The 19,967-nt window shown below is 40.2% G+C and overlaps 2 protein-coding genes across 3 annotated transcripts; one reads left to right on the top strand and one right to left on the bottom strand.

The window, feature by feature from the left end:
- Positions 1-106: 106 nt before the first annotated feature.
- Positions 107-9,827, top strand: LOC135463916 (programmed cell death protein 2-like). 2 transcript variants are annotated; one of them, XM_064741380.1, is made up of 6 exons: positions 107-274; positions 1,173-1,330; positions 1,782-2,450; positions 4,545-4,649; positions 4,994-5,151; positions 9,450-9,827. In XM_064741380.1, the coding sequence occupies exons 1-6, from the start codon at positions 170-172 to the stop codon at positions 9,578-9,580; spliced, it is 1,326 nt and encodes a 441-aa protein (XP_064597450.1). In that variant the 5' UTR covers positions 107-169; the 3' UTR covers positions 9,581-9,827. The 2 variants fall into 2 exon arrangements, with proteins under 2 accessions (XP_064597450.1, XP_064597451.1); XM_064741381.1 differs by having other exon boundaries at positions 253-334.
- An 8,988-nt stretch (positions 9,828-18,815) lies between these two features.
- LOC135464230 (uncharacterized) lies at positions 18,816-19,736 on the bottom strand. Its single transcript, XM_064741736.1, has one exon. The coding sequence runs from the start codon at positions 19,734-19,736 to the stop codon at positions 18,816-18,818; it is 921 nt and encodes a 306-aa protein (XP_064597806.1).
- Positions 19,737-19,967: the final 231 nt, after the last annotated feature.

The raw sequence follows: 19,967 nt of genomic DNA, 5'->3' as shown, positions 1-19,967 counted from the left end.
TTCGCGCCACAACACAGGAAGTTTCAACTTTACTCGCGCATACAAGAGGGAAAAATGACCTCATTCCACAACACGAAACACCACGTGCCGGTGACAATATTTGTTGTTTCAGCTGTTGCGAAATGCTTCTCATACGCTGATTGGTATTTGTATAAGCGACTGGGAGACGATGGCAAATCTGTCAGAAGTTTACATTGGCTTTCACGACCAATTTATTGCCACGAAACACGAAACTGATGTTTCATGGTTCACTGACAAGATAGGCGGTTCGCCGGTGAGTGTCAGCCTCATCGACAACGACAATAACACCAAATAAGGCGGTTGTAAAGACAAGGTTGATAACTTTGTTGGTAGCTAACCCGCTTCTTGGATGGTCATTATGAAAAGCATTTCGACGATGAATGGACATTACTTTACCATGTGACATCAACCTCAGCTTTACAAATCCCCCTTTGTTAATGCTTTGAAGAAGTGCCATAGAGTTGGAAGAGACAGAATAATCAGAAGCTCAGATCTAACTCACCTACAGACGACAATACTTTCAACTTCTCTGGGACACAAATGCTGTCTGGTTGTTTTGGTTACAAATTTAAGTCGAGACCATGCAGCCAACCAGCAAATCAGTCAGTTGGCGTATCAAAAATGAGAACTATTTGAACGCATTTTAGTTACAGAGAAAGCATTATGATGCATGTTTTTGATTTGATTCACTAATCATGTGTAAATAAGTCATTGAAAAACTGAAGTCAAATCACCAAACAAATGGATTTTGTGTAGAATTAAATTACATTAAAGATTAACTGGTGGGTATAGAAACCCCTGAGGGGCTTTTTATATCCCTACAATAAATGTATGCACAGGAAGTGAACAGAAGTGGCATACGTTAATTCACATTCATAAACAAGTCATGACCACAGTAAGAAAACAACAGTAAAAAAACAGACCTTCAATAAACCCATGCTTAATTTCAGACACTAACTAATACACATTTTTCTGGGCTTGGAGAGATCCTGTGAAAGTGTTAAACGACCACTGTCAATTTAACTGTTGAGGTATTTCTTAAGTGTAACCAATTGATGTAAAAATGCTAATGATGAATTCATAATATGTAGGCCTACAGTCCATGTTCAAGCTACCATAACAATTAAAGTGTCTGATCATTTTGATTGTAGAACTGGATGTGTGCAAGCTCAGTTGGACCACAGTGTGAGGAATGTCAGAAAGGAATGTTACTTGTCACTCAACTCTTCTGTCAGCTAGACTCTGCCTTCAACAGGACATTGTATATTTTTGCTTGTGTAACACCTGACTGCCAAGGAAAAGCCAAGAGGTAAGGTTTTTTTATTTTTGTTTAATTTTTGATACATACAAATGCAATATATTCTGAGAGTTAATTACCTGTGTTCATGCATTCAGATTACTTTTATTAGTCTATTTCTTGCAAACTTTATTACATTCATATTTGTTTAATGTACATGCATTGCCTCTATCTCATCTAGTATTTTTTAACATTAGACTTTTAACATGTTTATCATAAAATGCTTACAACAGGACATTACATGACTAGGTTTTTTTTTTTTTTTTTTTTTTTTTTTTTTTTAAATTTGGATGAGTTTAAATACTTGATTGTAAATTTACAATTGGAGACTGTGAATGTTTTTGATATTAAAGCTTACATGTATGAATGTTGCATTTGGTTTCTAAACTTTCTTGCTACATGTACTAGTTTTTTATGGCAACTTGTGATTTTTTACCTTTTAATACTGATTATTTTTTTTCAGCTGGAGAATTTTTAGGAGCCAAACAAAAGTGGATAGTGACCTACATTCAGCTTCTGTCGATGAAAGTTCAGGGATCAGGGGTGCTTCTTCAACCAATCCTAATCACTGGTGTGATTCTGCAGATGATTGGGGCCTTGACGATGAAGAATGTGTCAGAGTTGTCATGGAAACAGATTGTAAAAGCCAACAGCAATTGAGAAATGAAAATGGGGACACCAAAACTTCTGAGGACAGTATTATTCAAAAAGGGAAGGAGACAGGTTCTCCAGATATGACTGATGACTGTGAAAAAGACCAGAATGAAAAGACGGCCATCTCAGAGTGTTCTATTCATTTCCAGCAAATGCATATTCATGATGACAGTGCGAGGAGCTCATTGGATGATTGTGTAGAGAGTAGTCCATTGAAATGCCAGTTTACATCACCTGTCACAGCATCATCCAATAAGGTTGCAGCAGAGAGGACAACAATACTGTCGCATGGAGATCTCAGTGAATTTGATAATCAAGTGTCTGGAAACAGTCAAAGACGGTTTATTCCATATTTTATTTCAACATTGGCAGAAAGTCTTTGTGTGCAACAGTTTGAAGACAGACATGTTCACCAGTTGCTGAAGGAGTATGAGAGGAAAGAAGGGTGTGGTTATAGAGAAACTTTCTATGACGACAGGTATTTCTGTTCCTAAAACACATCTACCCCCTCCCCCAACTTCCTCAAAGGAACCTACTTTTCAGGTTTTATTGGGCTTTTGAAAGGAATTTTTTCTTTCAACTGCAGTTCTTTAAAGTATTTCATTATTTTTTCATTAACCAAAATTAAAAACCACTTTCTCTACTAATGTAGGTTATGCGCACCAAAATGGTCATGTCTATATAATGTCAGGGTCGGATACAGAATGGTTTTCTTGCCGGTTACCGTCACTCAAATTAAGAAAGCCCCTCAAACACCCAAATAAACTTAACAAGAGCCCAAATTCAAAGAACAACTCATATTTAAATTTGGCAAATACGAGAGGATTTGTCGAGGCGGTTTTTCCTTTTAACTCTGTTTTCATGGTCACCGTTTGTCGTACATTTGTGCCATCGACTGCTGTGCAACCTTTTACCTCATTCTCAGTCTTTGTTTACTTCCATCTTGTGGTTCTTGTGTTTATAATACATTGTACGTGTGTACAAACCTTGTGACTCTAGAGGCGCTTAGGAACAAGGTGTAGCCTCATTGTGAGTGACGCCAAAATGCCAAAATGCCTTGTGGTAGACCGAAAACAACTGGCAGCTTGCACAATATATACAGAGTTCTAGCCATGTCCACTGTGTAAAACGTAGTGCCGATTTGATTTCATCTACTGGTGGAGGAATAGGACGATTTCTTACTGTCCCGAAAAGACGAAAACGCAGACGGTAGCGTCAGACTCGAAGCCAATGTTTTCCCATCTCCCCCATGAAAATTTAACCCAAGTGCCGTTGAAGTAACATTGATTGAATATCCAGGTGTGTCTTACAGAAAAAGCCGTTGCACTTTCTTAAATGTATAATTCATTGATAGATCATACGTGTACATCAGTATTAAAAATACTGTGCAAAAATTTTATTACTATAAATATATATATATATTTTTTCAACAATAAAAGAGCATTGAATAAACTGGATAAACATGAGACCCCGGCTGAAAGGGTGCCCAAATTAGAAGGTTGTATCCGACCCTGAATGTTTACCTCTCCTAGACCCTGAATGTTTACCTCTCCTAGACCCTGAATGTTTACCTCTCCTAGACCCTGAATGTTTACCTCTCCTAGACCCTGAATGTTTACCTCTCCTAGACCCTGAATGTTTATCTCTCCCAGACCCTGAATGTTTACCTCTCCCAGACCCTGAATGTTTACCTCTCCTAGACCCTGAATGTTTACCTCTCCTAGACCCTGAATGTTTACCTCTCCTAGACCCTGAATGTTTACCTCTCCTAGACCCTGAATGTTTATCTCTCCTAGACCCTGAATGTTTACCTCTCCTAGACCCTGAATGTTTACCTCTCCTAGACCCTGAATGTTTACCTCTCCTAGAATTCATTCACACAGGAACTCTTACATAGAGGAAGTGTGTGTGCTTTTAGCTTAGATAAAAATTAACATTTTATTTTGTACAATGCAGCATTACCTACCATTTTGTCCAAAATAACAGATATTTTAGCTATTTACCTATTATTACATTACCCTATTAGGTTGTTACCTTATTTTTTATTTATTTGGTTGTTCTTTTATGCTGCAATCAAGAATTTTCCACTTAAACAGTTGTTAAACGGTTTTGTGAGGTAAGGGAACAGGATTGCCTGGCATAAATCACTGAATTTTGACAAGTTACCCTTGATAACATAAGGTCCCTTTATAGTTGTGAAGGCCTATTTGCATTTCATGTTCCAGGAAAGCGATCCCCCAACAAAATTATGACTCCTCAATGGACAATGACCACCTGTTGTCACTTAAGTCCCACTAAACCATCACAGGAAAGAAATCTACAAATTCGCCTACCAGAGTCAGGATTGAACCTGCATCCTGTGTCTCTAGCTTGTCCACATTTGACCTAGGATATTGTTTAACATGATGATGGTCTGAACTGTGATTTGGAGACTTTGCTTATTTTTGTGTTTACATTGAATGCACCTTATCACTGATAATCATGTAACATTTTGTCCGGAGATTTCTTGTATCAGTTTCATAAATAGTGGATACATCTTGTGATTTGGTTTTGTTTTGTTTTTTTTTTGCAGTGGAGGCTCAGGTGAAAAGTATGAAAAAAGTGAAATTAAACATGGTGACAAGCAGCTGTACAGGTTCAAAAAGACTTTGACATTATGTCCAGAGCAGTGTTTAAGGTGTGATACTTAATTTTTAATTCCAGAAATTTCCAGTTGTTTTGACCTGTCCAAATAAAATATCAGCTTCTTGTTCCACAGAGGATTTTTTACTTAAGCCAAAGTTTCAAAGTTCAAAATTGTTGTGAATTGTAGAGCATAATAATTTCAAATTATGATACATTGGTCAACAGATAGCCCCAATTTTAAAAAGTCCTCAGGTTGAAAAATAAATGTTTTACATTCTGAATTAAGTTACTACTGGCTCTGTCAGATTGGTCTGTGTTTATTTTTTAATTTTTGCCTGTTTGCACCACACATCTTGATCACCAATGACAGAAATAATGACTTCTCCCCTGTGACAGGTATCAGTGGGCTGGGGAGCCACTGTTTCTATCAGATTCTGCAGGGTGTCCACTCTCAACTTCCATCCCGCCATGTCCAGTGTGTGGAGAGCGCAGGGTGTTTGAGCTTCAACTGATGCCAGCTTTAGCTTATGTGTTGCAGATTGAGAATACAGAGGGTAAGGACTTGTAAAAAGGGATGAGTAAGCAAACATTTTACCAAAAAAAGAATACTTAAGAAATGTCGCAGGAGATGAACAGGCAAGCATTGTGACAAGGCTCACTGTTGTATCAAGAGAACAGGCAAGCTTTGTGAGAAGGGCTGCTGTTGTATCCAGAGAATAGGCAAGCATTGTGACAAGGGCCGCTGTTGTATCCAGAGAATAGGCAAGCATTGTGACAAGGGCCGCTGTTGTATCCTGAGAATAGGCAAGCATTGTGACAAGGGCCGCTGTTGTATCAAGAGAACAGGCAAGCATTGTGACAAGGGCCACTGTTGTATCAAGAGAATAGGCAAGCATTGTGACAAGGGCCGCTGTTGTATCCAGAGAATAGGCAAGTATTGTGACAAGGGCCGCTGTTGTATCAAGAGAATAGGCAAGTATTGTGATAAGGGCCGCTGTTGTATCCAGAGAGTAGGCAAGCATTGTAACAAGGGCCGCTGTTGTATGGATCCAGAGAATAGGCAAGCATTGTGACAAGGCCCGCTGTTGTATCAAGAGAATAGGCAAGCATTGTGACAAGGGCCGCTGTTGTATCCAGAGAATAGGCAAGCATTGTGACAAGGGCCGCTGTTGTATCAAGAGAATAGGCAAGCATTGTGACAAGGGCCGCTGTTGTATCAAGAGAACAGGCAAGCATTGTGACAAGGGCCACTGTTGTATCAAGAGAATAGGCAAGCATTGTGACAAGGGCCGCTGTTGTATCCAGAGAATAGGCAAGCATTGTGACAAGGGCCGCTGTTGTATCCAGAGAATAGGCAAGCATTGTGACAAGGGCCGCTGTTGTATCAAGAGAATAGGCAAGCATTGTGACAAGGGCCGCTGTTGTATCAAGAGAACAGGCAAGCATTTTGACAAGGGCCACTGTTGTATCAAGAGAATAGGCAAGCATTGTGACAAGGGCCGCTGTTGTATCAAGAGAATAGGCAAGCATTGTGACAAGGGCCGCTGTTGTATCCAGAGAATACGCAAGCATTGTAGAAAGAGATGAATAGACAAAGCTTGTTGCAAACATAGACAAACATTGTAACAGGATATGGATTTGTGACAGAGTGGTTCTGGTGCTTGCCTTTCAGTCACTGTCTCACCTGAGGCCTGGGTTCACTCCCATTCTTGGACAGAGAATTTTCAGGATTCTGCTGCTCCTATTGTCCTCAGGGCATTGGTTACAATAAGCGCTTGATTGTCCCCAGGGCATTGGTTACAATGAGCGCTTGATTGTCCTCAGGGCATTGGTTACAATAAGCGTTTGATTGTCCTCAGGGCATTGGTTACAATAAGTGCTTGATTGTCCTCAGGACATTGGTTACAATAAGCGCTTGATTGTCCCCAGGGCATTGGTTACAATAAGCGGTTGATTGTCCCCAGGGAAATGGTTACAATAAGCGGTTGATTGTCCCCAGGGCATTGGTTACAATAAGTGGTTGATTGTCCCCAGGGCATTGGTTACAATAAGCAGTTGATTGTCCCCAGGGCATTGGTTACAATGAGCGCTTGATTGTCCCCAGGGCATTGGTTACAATAAGCAGTTGATTGTCCCCAGGGCATTGGTTACAATAAGCGGTTGATTGTCCCCAGGGCATTGGTTACAATAAGCAGTTGATTGTCCCCAGGGCATTGGTTACAATAAGCGGTTGATTGTCCCTAGGGCATTGGTTACAATGAGCGCTTGATTGTCCCCAGGGCATTGGTTACAATAAGGGGTTGATTGTCCCCAGGGCATTGGTTACAATGAGCGCTTGATTGTCCCCAGGGCATTGGTTACAATAAGCGGTTGATTGTCCTCAGGACATTGGTTACAATGAGCGCTTGATTGTCCTCAGGGCATTGGTTACAATGAGCGCTTGATTGTCCTCAGGGCATTGGTTACAATGAGCGCTTGATTGTCCTCAGGACATTGGTTACAATGAGCGCTTGATTGTCCTCAGGGCATTGGTTACAATGAGTGCTTGATTGTCCCCAGGGCATTGGTTACAATAAGCAGTTGATTGTCCCCAGGGCATTGGTTACAATAAGCGGTTGATTGTCCCCAGGGCATTGGTTACAATAAGCAGTTGATTGTCCCCAGGGCATTGGTTACAATAAGCGGTTGATTGTCCCCAGGGCATTGGTTACAATAAGCAGTTGATTGTCCCCAGGGTATTGGTTACAATAAGCGGTTGATTGTCCCTAGGGCATTGGTTACAATGAGTGCTTGATTGTCCCCAGGGCATTGGTTACAATAAGCGGTTGATTGTCCTCAGGGCATTGGTTACAATGAGCGGTTGATTGTCCCCAGGGCATTGGTTACAATGAGCGCTTGATTGTCCTCAGGGCATTGGTTACAATGAGCGGTTGATTGTCCTCAGGGCATTGGTTACAATGAGCGGTTGATTGTCCCCAGGGCATTGGTTACAATGAGCGCTTGATTGTCCTCAGGGCATTGGTTACAATGAGCGCTTGATTGTCCCCAGGGCATTGGTTACAATGAGCGCTTGATTGTCCTCAGGGCATTGGTTACAATGAGCGCATGATTGTCCTCAGGGCATTGGTTACAATAAGCGGTTGATTGTCCTCAGGACATTGGTTACAATGAGCGCTTGATTGTCCTCAGGGCATTGGTTACAATGAGCGCTTGATTGTCCTCAGGGCATTGGTTACAATGAGCGCTTGATTGTCCCCAGGGCATTGGTTACAATGAACGCTTGATTGTCCCCAGGGCATTGGTTACAATAAGCGGTTGATTGTCCTCAGGACATAGGTTACAATAAGCGGTTGATTGTCCCCAGGGCATTGGTTACAATAAGCGGTTGATTGTCCTCAGGACATTGGTTACAATGAGCGCTTGATTGTCCTCAGGGCATTGGTTACAATGAGCGCTTGATTGTCCTCAGGGCATTGGTTACAATGAGCGCTTGATTGTCCTCAGGACATTGGTTACAATGAGCGCTTGATTGTCCTCAGGGCATTGGTTACAATGAGTGCTTGATTGTCCCCAGGGCATTGGTTACAATAAGCAGTTGATTGACCCCAGGGCATTGGTTACAATAAGCGGTTGATTGTCCCCAGGGCATTGGCTACAATAAGCAGTTGATTGTCCCCAGGGCATTGGTTACAATAAGTGCTTGATTGTGGACTAATGTGTAATCTTACATGACCATCTGACTCTCTCATTTTGGCAAGTTCGTCAGTTGTTCGCAATGAAATTCTCTCAGTTTGGCAAGTTCGTCAGTTATTTGTCAAAGATTGGTGGTTTATTGTGGGTACGTCAGTTTCATTTACCTATAACACTGCCCTCCAGCAGATAGTAAAGTCGGAATTCTTGAGTATGTCTTCAACAAATTTCAAATAAGTAATAAATAAGTTTCCCTGGCAAGAAATATATGCAACAGGAATGTATGCTATTTGACCAACTTCTACACAGAATTCCATATGTTTCCTCCAAAGCCAAATTATAAATCAATTTACCTGTCAGAAATGTACTGTTGACTTGAAATTTTTTTTTATTAAGTTGAAATCCCAGACTGCTGGGCTTAAAGGAGGAGAAAAGATGAACTTGATGCCAAAATCAGATGAAAGAGCTTATAAACTTATTTCCAAATATGATCTTCAATATTTTTTTCAACTTTTTCCTTCAGGAGAAAAGGCTATTTGAACCATTGTATATTTTTGTATGATCGGTGTTCAGGATCACCTCTAGGTATATATGTTTTTTGCATAATAATGTTCTAAACAAGGGTTTGATGCCAGATTAGTAAATTTATTCAAATGCATATTTGGTGTTTATATCAAAACTCATGCATTTAATGTTAATTATAATAATATTTATGAATATACTAAAAAAATAAAGATGATAAAAATCCAGGTAAAAGACATTTATTAGCTGGAAATTTTTTATTAAATATGTGATATACCCTCATTTGTAACGTTATTACGCAAGGACACCTTATACCAACAGGTGGTCTCAACTACCCATCATATCAAAATGATTTTCAAGTGTCTTTTTCATTTTAAAGAAAAATTGAAAAAAATATCAGACCATATTTACAACTAACTTTTCACATCCTTACATCATAACTTCATATAATTTTTACATTTTCTCCACCTTTAAAATGGCTGTCTGCAATTAGTGGGGATTTTATCATTGGGTTGTAAGAAAACATTAACAACAACAACAACAATGAAAGAGAAAAAAAAAACAATAGTCTTTGCTGTACATTTAGACATGACGTTTTTCTTGAGGTAGTAACTTGGTTGTATTTCATAACGTTTTTCAGAACGCCCCATAGAGTTTGGAACTGTTTTAATTTTCACCTGTGTGAAGAGTTGTTGGCAAGATGGCGATGTCCTGAGAGAAGAAGTTGTGGTGCTGATGTCCTATCCTGACGAAGGCTTGTTCAACAAATAACAGAAAAGAGGTTCAAAAGATTGACCAGTTTCGTCGAGATGGAGAATAACCTTTGTATACCAAGTCACTGAGTAGGGAACCCTTTGGGCATTGACGACTACCACCAGAATCCAGATTTATGCAAACATGCAATATAAAGGGTGTAGAAAAAAAATCCACCGGACACAAGGTCCAGCCCTAAAGCACCCCTAATTTAAATCTCATTTGGGTATTCCTACAGACAGACAGATACATACACCATGCAATAAAGCATTTTAATACAAGGCATAATAAGTTGCATGATAATACACAAAGCTGTTTTGAATTTACATATATTTCTATTTATAGGAGTTATTTCACAAATAATATCTGAATTCATCAAATTATACGTTTTATTCTTTGGGGCCGTGAGTATTTTGTCCCCTGTTGACATAAGGCATGGGCTTTTTGTCCGAGGGGTATTTTGACCTAGGGTGTTTTTGGGTGGGCCTTTTGAGTGTGATAGTTGACAAATGGCCACGTGTAAATGGTGCAATCAGGCTTCATGCCGCAGCATGTAAATGTCTTAATACTTGATACTTACAAACCCCAAGTAGGATGCAGATTGACATTCGTCAACAAATAACAAAGGGTGGGTTGCTCAGGCAGATATTTACTCACTTTAAGAGAGTGTAAGGACTTATTAAATGTTTAGAGAAGAAACTTTGTTCATTTTAAGAAGCAAGTCAAGGACAGGTTGTCAGATGTTTTGACAAGAAGACTGTTCACTTTAAGGGGCAAGAAGAGCTTGTCATTGTTTTAACGAAAAGATTTTTGGACAAGAACATCTTGTTAAATGTTTTGACCAAACCAGCTTCATTTTAAGAGACAAGATCAGTTTGTTCCATAAAAGACTAAAAGGGCTTGTGGTAGAAATAGACTCAACGAACTTAATTAAGCACCCTGCACCCCCACCTCACACCCCCGTGGCTTTCACTGTGACGATTTTCTACACATGCGATTAATGTTCACTCAGAAGAGTGTAAAATATGATTGATTGTGAACCAACCAAAGAAATAAAAAAGTAAATTTGACGCGTGTATATCTCTCATTTTGTGTGATATGCTTTTGTAAAAGATATTTTTATTTTTCTTTGATGAGAATTCTGTCTTGAAACGAATCTCTCTGGTCGTACGTGGGAAGGTTTTCCAGCAACCTGCAGCTGGTCGTGGGCTTCCCCCAAGCTCACAATGCTGGGCGCCGTCGCATAAGTGGACTACTCTGGAGTACGGCGTAAAACACCAATCAAATAAATAAATAAATGTCGGGCGACAAGCAGCGTCCATTTTATGGTGAGCACGCTCTATACTGTTGTTGGAGTGAGGCTGATATTGTACTCTATGCTGAAATAATGAATTTTGTGTAATTAATTGTTAATACCTTTTGAATGTGTTTACATCTTGCATGAATATATGTATTGTTGTCTTGTACTTTAGTACTTCTGTTTAACATGCCACTTTCTTATTAAAGTAGGCCATTCTCTTAATCCACAATTGTATGCCTGTATGAATGCTTGTTTACAATAGGCCATGTTCTGAAATCCGTTATATAGAGATTTGCCAACTAAAATGTTTCTCTTTTGATGTCTTAATCAAAAGTACCTTAATCACAAGGTTTTATACCGTGCACGGTTCAGTGAGCAACCTGAAGCACTTCAAGCTTCACGGGTATCCGGTTAATAGTATACTTGAGAGCATACTGCAGGCATATATAAATGTAAACATTGTGTGGCTGGAAACAACAAAGTCATTCAAGAGCATATATATATATATATATATATATATATATATATATATATATAACCAAGTACACGAAAACATCCTGCTGCAGCCAGTAGCATTCCACTGCAGCCAGTAGCATCACGCTCCAGCCTGTGACATCTCACTGCAGCCAGTAGCATCAGGCTCCATCCAGTAACATCACGCTCCAGCCTGTAACATCCCGCATTCAGTGAGCAACCTGAAGCACTTCAAGCTTCACGGGTATCCGGGTAATAGTATACTTGAGTGCATACTGCAGGCATATATAAATGTAAACATTGTGTGGCTGGGAACAACAAAGTCTTTCAAGCGCATATATATGTATATAACTAGTAACAACATGCTCCAACCAGTAACATCATGCTCCAACCAGTAACATCATGCTCCAGCCAGTATAACTAAACTGACACTGGGATGAATAATCTTTCTCTTTTTCCGATTATGTTTGGCGCCATTTTAGAAGCTTCGTGTCGTGCAATTTTATAACGTTTTAAAACTAGGGCGCTTTAACCACGTATATAGTAAGCCATTATTTCAATCTCTGGATCCATTCGCATTGCAAAAATAAAAGGTTGAAACGAATTCCCATTCAGCTGAATACAGCTGTATTCATTTCTCTGATTGGAGTTTTCACCGTATGCTAAAAAATAGTTTTTGTAGGTGAAAATGTTCATCCACCGTAATGCTGGCCGCCGTCGGATAAGTGGAATATTCTCGGGTATGGCGTTAAAACACCAATGAAACAAGTAAAATCAATCGTGTACATATAGGGGTAGGAATCAAACGCTGTTTGCCAGATGCCCGACAAACCTTGAGGAACTGGATACAAGCATTATAGGTCAAGCGATGGCCTTCCGGGATATATACGCGGTTCGGCCAACTAGTGATCTTCTCGGATACCATTTTATTTAATTCGAATTACCGTAAGACCCATGCAGCAGTGACCGTTTGTGACGTCATCAGTGCCTAATTTGCATACGCAATTTGCCTTTTTTCGAACATTATAATTCTTCAATCTTTCCGCATGTTTATAATGTGTTCGTTCAAGAACATTCTGAGGGCATTATTCTGTGTAAACTGATAAAACTATACCTTTTCTGAAGCCTTAAAATTGGCAAGCCCAACTAATGTAGATTTGTCTCAAAAATCAAAGGTGTATAACTCACACTGAAAGTTGCTCTTTCATGTGCGAAAAGGTTGAGGAATTAAGGTAGTCGACACAATTTCCTTGGATCCTTCACGATACATAAAGCAAGTAAGTATTCAATCGGATAACGGGTTGGGAAAACATTAAAGGACAGGCATTAAAAGATTCTTTAATTCCTTTACAATTAATGTACTAGTACATTTCATTTCAATTATTTCACTAACAGTTTTAATCTACGCTTATACACATAAGTAAACAACGCCTAATTATGCGCAAGATATACTTCTAGACAGCATTGTGTATATTTGGCTGCATAGTTGTACCATAGCAAAAGAGAACTTTAATTTTGTACAATTTTTAAGAAATTCAACAAGTAGCTCAAAATACACATTCGTAACATTTTATCACGCCTCCTTGTGTCACGTGATAATTAAGTGTGTATTTAATCTTTTACATTTGTTTCCTTGCATGGAAATCTCCCCTCGTGTTTTCTTGGTAGTCTACTAAATGGAAAATGTTACTAATAGGTGATTTAATAGCTCACTCGATCGGATAGAATTAAGACCGGAATTAAGATTACAGATATAAGTGTTAGCTACGGGTTGCCCAGTTAGCGTTAATAGCGGAGATTAATTGTTAGGGGCGGGGAATTCTTTGGTGAACGGGTAGGCTCTAGAAACTGCGATCAGTTCCTAGTGCGCTTGCGAGTCTTGGCTGATGGACGGCCAAACCCCAAGCATACCGCTGTGATAGACCTAAACTGTATAAACAAGTCGACTAATGCATTACGGCATCGAATTGTCGCACGTATTATGAAGTCTGACGATTTTTATGTGATACCGAATTTGAGAAACAAGAGAGTTCCGGAAATGACCGGCATAGCAGAATGTTCTAACCGTGGGAGTGACTTCGGCACCTAAACTTGCATCGGAGAAGACCAATATCATACATTAGTATATAAGTGAACAAAAACTGAATTTGAACGCAACATTCTCAGGTTCTTTCCATCACTGGAGCGAAGTTTTGCCAGCTTAGATTTCCGACCTGAATTTAGTCTTTCGAACAGTTTTCTGCCAATAACGGGACTAGACCGATTTGATTTTCCTATACTGGTATTTTGTATCGCAAAGGAAGAGGTTGTCCATGAAATAGCTGTTTTGGGATACCTGAAAGAACAGACAGTGTGGATCGTATCTGTTGTCCCTAAACCCAAACTTTAACTTTTCAGTGAAAAGGAGCTTACAAATCTTAGAACGAAGCTTCGCGCTTCAGAAGAAGCGTGAGCGAAGGACATTATACTCTAGCTAGCCATGACGTCATTTCACGCCACAAATGTGCCACCGTTCGCGTGGACCACACATCGTTACCACCACTGCCTGAAGTCTGTCTTCCCAAGCATTGACAGGACAAGCTGCTCCTCTCCACGTCTGCGGCCTGTTACCAGTAAGTCTGCGAGCAGCCGGAAATCTGGCTTCCGACGTGAGCAGAATTCAGCGGCAGATATTCTCTATCAGCAGAGAGTCACCATCAAAGTGTTCACCGGCAACCGATGTCCATTCAAACGGAGCGTCAAAGACATCACTGAGCGGTTAAGTCGGTACGACTCTGCTAGAAGATCCGCTGAACCAGGAAACCTGTTCCCACCCCTGGAATCGGCGAATAGCAGCAACTCCGGGCAGAAGTACTCGGCCCAAGATGTACAGGATATTGTGGATCGACTGTCCACCTACGACCCAGAGAAGATTCCCGAATCAAAGGGTTACCAGATCCAGTTAGCCGTGCCTATTATCTACAAGAAAAAGTACAGCAAGCTAGAAGTCCAAGACATTGTGGACCGCCTCATGGACTATGACCCCGAACGATTTCCGGCCGAGTCTAAGGGAACGGCGCCCGTTGTGTTACACGAGCTTCCACGACAGACCTTGGCCAGGCCCCGGAAGTGCACTGCCAAGGAAGTGCAGAACCTTGTAGACAGGCTGTGTCAGAGAGAGCCAGAGAAGTGGCCGTCGGACAAGAGACATAGGATCATCTCAGCTTTCAACACCGTCCTCACTCCAAACCAGAGCCCGCGGACCCAGCAGACCGGATGTTGACCAGCAGCGATTAACGTTTGATAGTTTTGGCTAAATAGCTTTACACATCCCAACATACTATCAGAAAGCAAATGTAGGCTATACCGTTTTCTCCACGTGTGCTTGGTAGCTCGCGATATAAACAAGATGTATCATACGTACACAATTTGGTACACATTAATAGGGTAGGTACATAAAGACGACGTATGCAAGGTATACACTAATGTTCTTGTTACAGTTAATGTGTGCTGGTGTATACAACTTGTGAATTTTTTTTTTTTTTTTTTACACAATAGACCTTTCCGAACTGTTGATCAAGAAAACGCAACTGACCAATCGTAAGCAGTATTGTTGCAAATAGGTCAACCGGATGTCCCACACATTGGTTACAAATGCATGTTCGGTCTTTCTTTCACGTCATGACGTCACTATTGCTTTCATCGGGAATGGAATGAAACATAACGTCACGAGAAGGGATTGTGGTACATTGGATGTGTTGGATCCATACATTGCTTTTAGAGAGTATAGGTTATATATACGTTGAAATTACTCCATTACTCTTTCTTCGGGAAAAGAAACTTTTCTGGAAGATCAAGAGGTAGATCAATGCCTTTCTCGTTCAAGGAAACTGAATCTTGATGTCTAAATTTCCGTGAGTGTTGCTTGCATGAAGACCAATGAAAGATATCACGTGGATGATCTGTCCATTGTTTTTAGACCAGTGGCACTTGTGCAACTACAAATCAGCCGCTACAGAAATATTGTAATACAAACAATTAATCTGTTAATTTTAACAGAAAGTCTGTTGTCTGAGTGATGCCGTAACGTATTCTGATATTGCAACAGATTATTCTGTTAAACAGACTACAGGTTCTATTTACTGAACATAAACATTATATTAGACTAATATGGTATTATGTTGAATTTGACACAGTATTATGTTATAATAGAATACATTCTAACATTACTCAGACAACAGATTTTCTGTTAAAGTTAACAGATTAATTTTTAGTGTGTAATTTATACATATAAATGATTTTTAAGAGAGGAGAACAGTTTTAAAATGAACAAAAAATTACTGATATTTTCAGTATTCAAGAAAGCTGTTCCAGTTCTGGGCCAATCCTTTACGGCTTCTCTTATACACCAATATGTGTGTTGCCTTTATCAGAACCGATGAGTCAAGTCGTTTCAACAGCAGTAGAACTTTTCGGTATATGTAGTTGCTTCTGTTGTGTTTGATCGCTTTATTGGTGTATGAGTGCATGGGCAAGTAATTATGGCAGGAAATTAACACACCATGGCATTTGGCAGAATCATTATGTTAGCATCTTGTGTTAGAACGTTAATCCAATACTACGTGCTGTATGAGTACACTGGATTTTCAATTTTTCGAGCTTTCGCTTAGTTTCACTTTGAAAAACAATGTATTACATACCGTACTTCAGCAAACACTGGACCTAAATGAGTCTAAATATTATTAGCATTAAATTCGCGTGGGCGGGAGTTTGAGAATTGCGTTCCTCTAAAGTTTCTAAACGATTACGTTGCCCACAATTGCGGATGTCGTAATTCATTTAGTTCGTGTGGTAGGTAGTGTATATTATTGTTTTGTATAGATATCAGTGTGGAGAATGTTATCAATTCTATCGTGTAATATTAATTGAAAAGAATTGTGTCAATGTCCAGGTGGCTAAAAGTGTTGTCTTGTCAACGGCTAGGACTATTAGATGGTATAAATGAAGTAAGTTGGACATCACTCGCCTAACACCAACACAGCATACATCTTGAGCTCGCGCTCATCGAGTGAAAATCTGTGTTTCACACGTAAGAAAAATTGTCAGTTATTTGTAAAAGGTCGGTGGTATATTCCTGGTTTCTTCTACCCATAAAACGGACAGCTGTCATAATATATGTTCAACACTCTTGTGTATGGCGTAAAATCCCAAGCCAATAAATAATTAAAACCTTGAAGGGGTCAGTTTCTCGGTTGCATGCTCAAAATCAACTCTTGTATAATCTATTTGAATTCTGTTTTAGATTACGGTTTGTGTAATCTAAATAATGTATATCATAATTTTGTTTGTAAGATAGCTGCCCGGAAATATACATTCAACATTTGTCTTTCAGCTGTTTGTGACTTGTGTATGACAGACCCAATTCTATTTAGGCCTCATACCAGGCTCTAAGTACGGAGTCTTGCATTCGCAGGAGAAGACATTTCTTCCACTAATATGGCGTAAGTCTGCCTATACGTCACACTTGGGAAAGTTCGTCGGAAACTTACAAAAGATCGGTGGTTTCCACCAGGCACTCCGGGTTCCTAAACTCACAAAACTTACCGTCATCGTATAAGTGAAAATTCTTGAGCACCACGTTAATCAAAAACCAAATCAACAAAGATCGCCCAGTATTATTTGTCTGTGACCGGCATAAAGGAGTCAATACAATTCATGGCGGGAGCCTCGCTGGATCAGGGATCAATTCCACAAAGCCTTTTTCCGCTTAAGTCAAAATTTAAAAACTCTGTACGATGCTTAGTTTTTGGTACTAATGGTTGAAATTTGTATACATTTGTCTTAAGATAAAGCCCAAATGTAAGCTTTAAGATCGTATTTTAAAGTTTGACTGAAGTCAGAAATGGCATTGCGGAATCGGCTTAGCGCTCAGCTCTTGACAAAGGTGGCCGCTCACGTGTTTCCTTCCAGCTCTCGCTGTTTCAGCTACAACTGTAAGCACGAAGGTTTGTCAGTTATACCTCGCGTTACTCAGGGCATTCCACTTTCCTCACAAATTAATAGCTGTCATATTGAAAAATTTTTTAAGCACGGAATCAATCACCATTCAATCGACCAGTCAGCGCGGCGTCCCAGTAATGTAGCACTATATAAACAGGTCGGCATGTTCATCCATCCAACAGATTAATAGCTTCCCGATTATTTACACCTGCATGTCCACCCTGATATAAATGACTACTATTCATTAAGTAGTTTATTTATTTGATTGGTGTTTTACGCCGTGCTCAAGAATATTTCATTTATAGATCGGCGGTCAGCATTATGGTGGGAGGAACACGACCGGACTGCAGGCTGGCCGTCCCACGTATGGTCAAAGAGGAGCAGCGATCGCGTTGGCAAGACGCTCTTGAGTCATTGCGCCGCGCTGGCACACTAAACCTCGGCCACGGAGGCCTCCAAATGACCACCATATTCCTAAGGCTATATACGTTTTAACCCACAACGCAAATACCTTTGGAGACAGTAGGCTACATAAGCTCAACCATATCGAAATATTGTCATCAGTATGAAAATGGATCACAAATATGGGAACAACTTAACACACTGTTAATATTATACATATTTAATATTACATTGTCACTAGCAGATACGTTATATTTTGTCATTTGTCGACTTACAAGCAGGCATGGTGTTATAAAATATACATATATACATATATAGTGCAGTTCAGAGCAGTAAAAACAGAAAGGACGTACCGCACTGCTACCACATATTTTGGCTTAGACAAATGATGGAAACTTTGCCTGGGACCGATTCCACAAAGCCATATCTGACTTTAGTAAATATTTAAAACTTGATCAAAATGCTAAGTTTCTGGTATAGGAAGTTGACATTTTGGAGATGAAATTTTTTTATATATATAACGCAAAAATAATCTTAAAAATCGTATTTCAAATTCTGACTTAAGACAGTCACGCTTTTTTGGAATCGGCCCCTGTGGTAGAAAACTTTCCATTTCCGACGTTTCTAAGTGGCAAAACAATAGCAGAATCCCACAAAATCAATTTTGATGAAGTAGCGAAATTCAAACTGCATGGGCAAAAGGCCGTGGAGTAGGAAGGCGTTGGTGCGCATGTAGCGTGTGTAAGTTGATCTGAATTCCCTGACGTCGTCGATATGAAGCAATGCTGTCCTTGACGTGAATTGCACTTAGTTTACCATGTGGTGCAGTGGAACACGAGGTAACACGAGAGAGCATGTGGTTTGACGAGATTAGTCATTATGGCATCTACATTTTTATTGCTGGTGAGCTGAATAGAGAATAGCTTTTTGCGAAAAAAATTCGGGGGGGGGGGGGAGGGGCAAAGCACAACACAATTCAAAACACAATTTACATACCACCTCGCTCTAAATGGAATATGTTAGGCTTATGCATAAATTAACACCAATTTCACTTCGAGACGAATCCTCTGATATCATTAGTCACTTCTAGTTCCATTTTTACGTTACCAATGGTCGGAAAGGTTTAAATCGATTGGCTCCGTATTTTTGAACTCTAGGATACGCCAGTTCCGTAAAGGAGGGCGTGGCCGTGATGAAGAGCAACCTGTCCAAAAACTCTACTTCTTCTCCTTCGTATTTTAGGACGCCTTCAGAGAGATCGCGAACACCAGAAAAAATTTCGAAATTACTTAGCATTTGCATTTCAGGCGGGAATTTATCCTTCATCATGGTCAGCCATTTTATTTTTGCCATCCGCACGGGTACGTACTCAATATTCCACTTGACGTCAAAGTTACAGGCGTACAAGTCTTTGAGGATAGTTTCGTACGGCTTGTCAGTTTCATCAATCCGCTGTTTCGCATCCCGAAACAGAGGCAGCGTGTTTAAATTGCCGGCTCTATGAATTATGAGAAGTTTTCCATCTGGACCACAAGAACCCAGAATATTTTGGTACGTTTCAATTGGGTTTTCCAGAGACGAAACTGCGTCTTTAAGAATAACTTTGTCGAACATTCCCTTGGCGGGTTTTCCACCAGAAATGCTCTGATTAGCCGCTGCCTGTAGCCGAAAATACTCGTCTGCGCCTGTGTGGGCGATGGGCACTGGGATGACACTGTTGTCTGTTGTTAGGTAACGCACGTGCCCCGGAATCACAGCTGTCATTGGCTCCAGTAAACAGAACCGTTCTCGCAGCAGGGGCGCGAGACTTCCTGTGATGTCACCGACGTAACAGAGACGATCGGTCGTCCCGAGTTCCAGGTACTTGTGAATCAGTCTTATCATGGCCTCCTCATACTTCCGCCCAAAATTGTACTTTTCAAAGGGGTGGTAATCCGGCAGGTTCCAACGTTTTTGGTAACCCTCAGAAATGACTGCCAAAGGCCTTGGCGATTCAGGACCCAGATATGACGACGCCATTGTGGTAATTTAACGGTTGATTGGTTTCTCTTACTCAAATAATCGGTCCTCTATATAACAACTTATGTCACAGGACAGCCCTTCACTAAATTACATTCATTCAAGTCTTCAAATCGTCTTGGACAAGAACTTGGCGTTTATTGCTCACTGACCACTCAAGCTGACAGCGGATAATTGGACAGCCCGGTACTGAATATAGCTGTGGCCTGGTCTTTGGCGTTACTTTATGCT

Source organism: Liolophura sinensis, chromosome 3 (assembly GCF_032854445.1).
Source record: "Liolophura sinensis isolate JHLJ2023 chromosome 3, CUHK_Ljap_v2, whole genome shotgun sequence".
Taxonomy (NCBI): domain Eukaryota; kingdom Metazoa; phylum Mollusca; class Polyplacophora; order Chitonida; family Chitonidae; genus Liolophura; species Liolophura sinensis.
This window is presented reverse-complemented; position numbering and strand designations above follow the sequence as displayed.

What these genes read in the sequence shown, in the direction of transcription:
- LOC135464230 (XM_064741736.1), bottom strand. Translation starts at nt 19,736, where the DNA reads ATGGCGTCGTCATATCTGGGTCCTGAATCGCCAAGGCCTTTGGCAGTC.
- LOC135463916 (XM_064741380.1), top strand. Translation starts at nt 170, where the DNA reads ATGGCAAATCTGTCAGAAGTTTACATTGGCTTTCACGACCAATTTATT. An exon ending in ACAAGATAGGCGGTTCGCCG is followed by an intron (nt 275 to 1,172) that starts GTGAGTGTCAGC and finishes TTTTGATTGTAG; the next exon opens with AACTGGATGTGTGCAAGCTC. An exon ending in TGCCAAGGAAAAGCCAAGAG is followed by an intron (nt 1,331 to 1,781) that starts GTAAGGTTTTTT and finishes ATTTTTTTTCAG; the next exon opens with CTGGAGAATTTTTAGGAGCC.